Source organism: Halyomorpha halys, unplaced genomic scaffold, assembly GCF_000696795.3.
Source record: "Halyomorpha halys isolate HHAL.00 unplaced genomic scaffold, Hhal_1.1 Scaffold214.1, whole genome shotgun sequence".
In the NCBI taxonomy this organism is placed as follows: Eukaryota; Metazoa; Arthropoda; class Insecta; order Hemiptera; family Pentatomidae; genus Halyomorpha; species Halyomorpha halys.
In genome coordinates this window covers 148,003-157,194 of record NW_027110944.1, presented here as the reverse complement: position 1 = coordinate 157,194, position 9,192 = coordinate 148,003, and the positions used below count along the sequence as shown (strand labels likewise).

Sequence of the window (9,192 nt, the reverse complement as noted above, 5' to 3'; positions counted from 1 at the left end):
TTTTTTGTGTTACTTTTTACAATTTAAAGTTCTATCTAGCTTAAAAAAACACCTTTTATATATATAGAGTGTGTGTGTTACAAAAAAAATTCTTGTACATTTAGAGTAGAATAAGTTTCAAAATATTTTTTCAGGTGTTGGGTATCGATTGTACAGCAACGAACAATAGCTAGTAGATTTACGTTAAGGATTTGTTTTCCAAGTTTTGCCGTATAATAATACAAAAATTTCCGACATACTGTGGCCATTACAAATATTTGTACCAATACAGAGAGCGTATTTTTTAATGGTTCTTTTCAATTTGTTCTTTATGAAATAAAATTAGTCAACCTTGTTTTAGTTTACTGATGATTTCTGATTTATTACCTTCTCCCACATTAAATATCAACTTGAACAACATTTTCTAATATTCAGTCATCCAAATACAAATCCACACTGATTATGTTAAAATATAATCAATTTGGAAAACGTGTTGTGAAATTTTCTATTATATAATTTAAAATTTTATTCTCATTTGAGATAAGATTTTTTAAATTTTATTTTACAACTCATATATAATTAAAACAAAATCCAATTAGCGTACAGTTTTCTCTATTTTAATTTTTTATGTTTTGTAATATTTGGAATTAAGATTTGATATTGGGCCACTTTTTGGGTTACTTGTTTTTGCAGACGTCCATTTCAAAAAATAAGATTGTCAAGACCTAAATCTATCACTTTTTAAGTAAAACTCAAAAAGAAAACCTTGTAGCAAAAATAAACCAAACATTTTTTTTTTACTTTCAACAATCAATGGGATTCCTAGAGTTTAATCATTAATAACTAAAAATTGGACGTTGCTATTTAAGGAGGAACTATACATTATAATAAATTACTTGAAAAGGACATCAAGGTCCCGCCATCTATTGGCAAAGCAATGAACTAGTAGAGGTACTGTACTCAAATGTGTGAACAGAAAGACTCTGGTTTCAAAGCTCCACAGAGCAACATCGTTTTTAGCTTATGTTGAGCAGAATCAAGATGAGGGACTTATTCTACACCCCACCCAGGTGAAGAAGGAGAGGCCAAAATAAGAGAGAACAGAACAGGACCTTCCTAGAAACCTCAAGAAGTATTCACCAATCATCAACATAGTAATATCTTTTATTATACTCTATCACAGTTTAAATACAATAGTCAAAATTTATTTTATTAACACTACTAACCCACATTGTATACCCTTTTGGCTTAATCCTTACATAAGTTTTTTTTATTATTAATTAATCAAGAATTGAGGTGTTTTTTTTTTTTCATTTCACAAAGAACAATTTATTTCAAATCCCATTACAAATACAGTCCACATCAGTCATCCAGCAAAAACGACTAGTTATGATTAATTCTGATAATTAGAACTTGTGAATGAAAATGCACTCTTCCTTGTTTTAATTATTTATTTTATATCATTAATAAACAATAAAAACGTTTTGGGGTTGTTACCCCATCATCAAGTATCTAAAACAAATTTTCAAATTCATATCATTCATGCAACAATTAATCAATATATCCCAATTTCTTTTAAAATTTTTTTAAACAATTACCAGATTAAACATCTATCTAAAAGTACATTGTGTTTTCTCCTTATTAGTCTTGTATTGCTAATAATAACATATTGTGGGCACAAATATAAAATTTGTAATAATTAAAAAAACAAACATATTCTAAATAAGGAGGTATAAAATATCTTCCTGAAACCAGGTTATCTCTATCATTGATATCAAATATATTTAAGCCAAGTCAACATTCTCCTACCTCTGATCCACAACAGATGACTAATTTGTCAACAATATTTTTTAAAATTTTTTTTAAATATATATTAAACAACACAATAATTTATTAAATTTATTGTACTCTCTAATACTATTATAAAACATTAAATTAATATTATATATGAATTTTTAAAAACTAATTATATATGAAACTTTTCCAGTAGAACATATAATTTTAATTCTGATAATCTACCCCAATATTCTGATAATAGCCCCATAATCAACTCAAGGAACATCTGGATTAAAAAGCTGCATGTAACATATCTATACCTATTTCATTTTACATTGTCTATACTTGTTTCGTATAGACATCTGCAAACATCAGGAGTAACACTTATTATTTTTAATTAATATATTTTTTTGTATGAAAATATTTAAACTAATTGTTTTAATTAGATGAAAACGTGTATTTTATTAAGCACCTATACCAGTATTAACTATAGATAATGAAAAATATAAATTTCTAGTTTGGTAAAGATATTTTAAATGGAATAGTTAGCAATTGTTATGCGACAAATCTCACTGTGCATACAAAACGACTAGGTACTTTTTCTTATTCAAATAGGTTGGAAATGACTCATTTGAGTTTTAATATCGATTTTTGTCAGTAAATTGCATTATCATACATATTTATTTGTTTTCTTATTGTTATTTTGTTTATTAGCGTCGATACTAGCCAGTATTTCGAATTTATAGCGGCTATCGATTTACCTACAGCATCAATTCAGTTCCAATAATATCTCGCTTAGAGTGGCAATCGAATTGCTGCAAGTCCATAAACAATTAACACATATTTTATTTTATTTCTGTTGTTTGCAGATCAGTTACCTGGTAATTGTCGTGAAGCAAATCCAATTCTGAAACACAAGATGGCAGAGGCGCGATGAAGCTTGCTACTCTTGTTTAAATGGTCTCATGGTTGATATCTTGGTAAGACCGTTTTTAATTTGAAAAAAAAAAAATCTAATAGATATAACCCAGGTGAAAAGTTGATTCCCTAACCCTATGCGCTAAAATTATGTTATTACTATTTTGCTGTAATTGATTGCTTTACACATTTTTGCTTTAATACCCCTTTCAAATAATATATAGTAGTCTTCATTCTATATTATAAAGCAATATGCTTTCTGTATATACATTGACACACATCACGCATTAGAACTATACCCTCAAACAAGTTTTATGCGTTGGATAGGGCTTTTTTATATAAAAAAAAACAAAAACCTTATATATATTTGTTTAAAAAAATTAATCCTAAATACAATAAAAAAAGAATTCTTTAGTATAACACCATACAGAAAAAGGACACAATTTTGATTTTCAGGATGATGATGTACTGTATAAAGAAAAGAATATTTATAGAAGAAATATTTTAGAAGCCATAATAATATCTAAAAACCAAGCAAATAAAAAACAGACACAAATAATTTAAATGAAACATATGCTGAAATAAACTGAACAAATAACAAACTGACCTTCATTTTGCTAACAACAAAAGTTAAATAAAAAGCCTAATAGAGAGCACTGAAATAGCAATAGCAGTCTCATTTTGAACTGTGAACTGTGTGTGAAAATTGAGTAAATTGTGGATAAAGAAAAAAAACAAAATTTACAATACACAAGCTTGTCCATAAATAACAATAACAACAAGATGCCGCATATAAGATATCTATGCCTATTTGATTTTACATTATCTATACTTGTGTTGTATAGACATCAGTATAGACTATGTAAAATAGACATTTTAATCACTATTAAGAATATTGTTAATTTTTAATAAAATCCCAAATTAGTTTAAAAAATATAATATAAAAAATAAATTTTGCCCAATATAGGAATAAAACATATATAATTTTGACAGCAATGTATGATTTAAAAAAAAATCTTTAGGTGTAATATTAATTGATATATTGTAAATAAATTGCCGCAGGAAAAAATTAACTGCGACTGTTGACTAATGATTTCATGGAGTTGTGGTTATGAAACAAGATAATTTTAATAAAGTAACTTAAAGTTTTATAATTAAAATTAAAAAAAGTTTGAAAATGAACAAAGGAAAAATGGATGAAATGTTATATATGTGTGTGAGTTTAAAAAATAAAATTGTTACAAAGAAAAATTACAAATTTTTATTTTTATATAATTTTATGATTGAACAAAGAGTGTTTTATATGGTCCTAAGGAGTTTTTATCATGGATCTTGATAGTTAATTATTTAAAAATGAATCTCACTAAAAAAAATAGACAACAATAATAATTTTTTTCATATTAAAAACCTGAAACTTTAATTACTGACAAAAAAATTTTAACATTTGAAACATGGAAATACAAAAGACAAATTAAAAACTAATTTAAAATCTAACCAACAATACAGCTTGAGATAGTTAAAAAAAAATTATTTCAATTTTTTTTTGTATGAACAATTGAATACAAATAAACATACAAAGATTTGAATGGTTAGTTATATAAAGGATTTGATGAACATATGTTTGATAGGTTGAGTAGTACAAATAGTTATTATACTTTGTAGTGAGGAGTGCGAATAATTTTGTCGCGAATCTTTCAAAATCAGTTTTGTCACTGGAAGAAACTAAATTATTCTTATATAATAGATCATGTTAATCGGATTTTTAAAGTCTGGATGCTCAAGGGACCAAAATTGCCCAAACTGCGGTGGGTTCGAGAATTTTTTTTTAAGAAATTACAGATAACAATAAACTGTACATAAAAATTTCAATAAAGAGTAACTTAACTCTTAACCCATCAAATAAAGCAACAAAGATCCCAGAAAGGTGAATATTAAAAAAAAAATTGTATTTTTTTAATTTATTTGAATATTTCAATTTAAAGGTTTTATTTGTTATGTGAAAAAATGCTATCAATTTTGTTTCTCCATAAAATACTACTTCGATACCTCGATTGGTACAATTATTTTAATATTTTAAATATGTTGACTATCAACCAAATGTAGTATAATGATTTTTTTTCTAATCCGGCCTAATGAAATATTTTTCAATTTCTATGGAAATTCGTATTTGAGGAGGAATGGTGAAGTCTTAAATAATCGAAATGTAGTGTCTTTTAATAATATTGATAACAATAAAATGATTGACAATAAGATTTAAAAAAAAATATTCATAAGCTTTATCCTTATAGATCTAAGGTAGATTGATAGTTGAATAATTGATGTTTAAATGAACTTAATGATGAGGTCTTACGAATAGACCTTAGGATTTTTTTTTATTTTTAAATCTTATAATTTTTGAAAAAACTTTCTATGAGAAGAAATATACAAATTGGTGGGCTAGGATCTCGCAATGAGTGGACAATGACGGGGTGGGATGTTTTTTTGTTCTAAAGGTTCACAAGAGACATATTTCTAGGAAGTATTTCGATCAGAAAAAAAAAATTAAAATTATAGCTGCTTTAATTCGGAAGCTACTTTGGGTCCCGAAGATGAATTTAATAAAAAAAAATCATTAAGTCAGCAGAACCTTGATAATCTGCGGTATCAAATATTTATGAGGGCAGCAGTGAAAACGAGCTTCGATTATTCACAATCTTTAATTCAACATGTTAAATGGTTAAAGTTGTTTTAAGTGGAAAAATATTTCCTTTTTTTAGCATGTTAAAATGATGTAACATTTCACATGGTTGAGTCTGTTAGTAGGTTTGCTAAATAAAGAATGGCATCATGCAATTGACCAGATGAGCTCCACCCCATTTTGTCTGTTGTCGTTTTGATAGGTATTGCTCATAGTTCGTGTTTTTTTTTGTTTTTTTTTATGTTTTTAAACTCTAATAAAGTAATGGATGAAAATAATAATAAAGTAATCGAAAAAAAAGTAGGAGAGTAAACTAGGAATGAATGAGGTGGAGGAAAGATGGTGTGATGAAGCTGTTGGAGATTTTATTATCTCCTAAAGATTACAAAGTTACCAAAAAAAAGTTTCCAGGAAAATCCGTTTGGAGCTCCTCTGCATTTAACGTACAATATGGACTTTAAATCAGGCTGCTGACAATCCTATACTTATAACGTTTAGCATGTTAAAACTTTTAGCATTTAACACAACAGCATGAACCCCCAATATTGTTGGATTACCTGCAGCTCAAGATGTAGCTTGATTTTTGATATGGATGGAGAGCCCTTCCTCAATTTACTTTTCCTTTCTGTCCTTTTCATCGACTAACGCTACATCGTAAGAAAAGGCAGCAAGCATGTGCTCCATATGTTAGGCATCCATCGAAAACTACTGATACGTTTGAGCATTCATATATATCATATGTGTACAATAAACTAAAAAATATTGTGCTGTGAAATTTCGGGCAGATAGTTTTTTGTAAATGCCTCTAACCAAATTATAGCAATGTATACGTTAATTTCAAGTAAAGTTTTTGAAATTCATAGTAAATAATCGTTAATAATTTTCATTTTCTTTTGTAAGATCCCCAGATAATAAGTTAACATCAAAATCATGTTATTTGATAAATATTGTCTTTTCGAGAATTTTGACTCGAGTTTAAAGTGATGAAACGTTCTGTGGGTTTCCTTAAACCTAAGCGACTATTGGAATACCAAAGGGGTGTTTTTCATAGAAGAATTAACTTAATCATTAGGGTTTACAGAGACGATTCTGGGCTCAAATTGTAGAAACTCTTGTCTACCTTGAACATGGACCAAGTTGTTATTATCTCAAGACTAATTCTACATGATTAAAACACCCAAAACTGAAAAGAGGAAAAAAATTGAATTTCTTTACTTTCATTAACATTCAGTATATATGGAATATATAGTGAGAGACAGCTCTGCGATTGGGCAAATTTCGAATTGGAATTTTCAACGTAAATCGCGTTCTGAGGTCCCCCGAGTCCAAATAACCAAGTTTCCTATTAATGGCACATTTATACCTGTGATGAATGTAGAAGAAACCATGAGAAACAAGTTAGAGAAATAAAATCTCAGTTTAGCGAACTAACAACTAATATTCACACTTTTAGAGAAAGAGAGAACATAAGAGAATATAATAATATTCGGCTTAGATAGAGAAAACATATCCGTAATAAATAACATAATAACGGAAATAATAAAATACATCATACCAAACTTTCGACCGTATGATATAGCGGAAATAAAGTTAAAATTAACTCCAAAAATAAAAACGGGCCGATAACAGTAAAACTAAATTCATTATATCTGAAAAAATATATTATGAAAAACAAATTTAAATTGGCAAAATCCGATGACTTTAAAGACGATATGCTAAAGTCTGTCGGAGATATCAGAAGAGAATTGTTCCCTTTTATGAAATCACACTGGAATAAAGGAAAGAAGGCCATCTTGAGGCAAGATAAACTTCTCATAAATAACCATCTTTTCTCATCAGAAGATTTAAAGTCTCAAGAAGCTTTAAAGAAAAAGAGGAAAATGAATGAATATAAAGACGGAAAAACAATAGTAAAAAATACTGGCAAAGAAACTGAGCAAATGTCTAAAGGAAAAAGAAAGAAAAATAAAACTCATCACAGATCTATTAATTTAGATTCACTGTGCCAAGAAACTAACGGTAAGGATACCCTTGGATATGGAAAGAAAACGAAGCAGACCAAGCAGACAGGTAGATGATAAAGAAGGTAGAAGGAACACTGTGGTCACGAAAAGCCGAGGACAGAAAATACTGGAAGACATGGATAAGCGAACTCTCAGCGAACGAAAGTACGGATAGTCCCCGTTCTTCCCGGCGAGAATCCACAAGAGAAACTGTAGCCATTTTGGGAAGAAATGCGTGATGCCCAGTTTTCCTTGACCATCATGAGAGATATTGAGGGATTATGTGCACCTTTCGGCAACATCTCCGACTTCTGTGTCATTTGTAGGATTTGTTCCCTTTATCTTGATTTCCACCCATTGGCTAACGGGCTTCGCAAATGCCCAGGAGGCTCTGAGTAAGTTTTGTATAATTTTATGCATTAAAAATTCTCGGGTAGGGCCGGGGCTCGAACTCACAACCTTTGGGTTGGTAGACAGGCGCGTTGCCACGCCACTACCGTCGTCCTGTCCCCGTTTAAGACTTTAATACTTCTTAAAGGAAGGTCTATATACACTTATATAAAGAAAAAGTAGATGTAAATGTAAATACTGCTATTATACATGTAAATAAATAAAGACTATTATTATTATACCTGGGACATTACAACAACTGTTTCGTTAAAATCGACCAACCGGAAGTGCCACTCACTTTTAAGAACCGATTTTACACATATTTTTTTTAAAAAAAGCGGATCGATATTGATTAAAGTTGGCAAATCTATGTACAATTGAGTGACCTTTAATATCAGATAGGCTTTATCCTCATTTATTATTATTTTTTAAAATATTTTAATGGCATTGGAATTTTCCATACAGCCAGGTATATATATGAATATATTCATTTTATTTGTATTCCCATTATTTTCACCATAGTTAGGGGTCGAAATTTTTCATTTTGTGGGACCGCCACTCAATGAAAAAAGATGACGCCCCAGGCTGGATTCGAATCAGCACCGCCAATAGATCTCAGAATGGTATGACTGTGCCCAACCACTGAGCTACGGACGGCCCTTCATTTAAATAGTCTAAAAGGTTGTAAACTGCGAATTTTAAAAAAATCTTCCTCTAAAGCATCTTTAAATTTGCTTATTTTAAATGAATAACCAATTTCTATTGTTAGGAAGAATATAGAATGAATAAATAAAATATATTAATTAATTTGATAAACAATTAAAGAAGAAAAAAAAAGGAATTTGTTGTATTCTTGGCAGGAGTTAATGGCAAAGTTGATATTTGCTACCTCGAGAAACCCTAAAATACGAATTTTCATACCAAATGAAAGTTACGTGATACGCCCACCGTACCAGATTTCGTTTGCATTTTTGGTAAAGTTGCGTTTAGCGCTCGAGATCATAAACTTGGATTATTCAAAGGGCAATTCTCATAAACCATGAGAAAAAACTTAGAACAACCTGACTTTATGTAAACCACTTCCCCTTCCAAACGATTGCATGTTACAGTTCCTAACTTATCTTACTTACCTACTCGTATCTAAGATTCTCAAGAAGATAATTATTAATGAGAAACCATGTTCTTCATTAGTAGTAGATCCTTTTTTTTGGGTGCCATTTTTTTTTCTTATACTTTTAGCAAAGTAGGCTCCAAAATTATCAAATATTCATTTGATATCATTAAGTAATTTATGTTGTGTACTAGAAGACGATTCTTAAAAATGTGATAATGCCCAATGATATTGACGTTGGATGGTTTGAATGAAATTCTAATGGTCTGAATTGAAGGGTTGTAGAATATATTCTGTTCGATTTATTTAATATTGTCGTAATAGAATAGCCTGCTAAT

At 29.3% G+C, this 9,192-nt stretch overlaps 1 protein-coding gene across 3 annotated transcripts in view; it reads left to right on the top strand.

The window, feature by feature from the left end:
- LOC106679687 (beta-1,4-glucuronyltransferase 1) overlaps positions 1-9,192 on the top strand; it is a 28,492-nt gene that overhangs the window by 12,071 nt on the left and 7,229 nt on the right. The window contains exons 1-2 of one of the 3 annotated variants that reach the window (XM_014418984.3): positions 955-1,133; positions 2,625-2,735. The exons of 1 other annotated variant lie outside the window; for it this stretch is intronic. In XM_014418984.3, coding sequence (XP_014274470.1) covers positions 2,721-2,735 — 15 coding nt within the window. In that variant the 5' untranslated portion in view covers positions 955-1,133; positions 2,625-2,720. Of the gene's footprint in view, positions 1-954; positions 1,134-2,624; positions 2,736-9,192 lie in introns of those variants that run through there. One more of the 3 variants, XM_014418983.3, reaches the window with a different exon arrangement.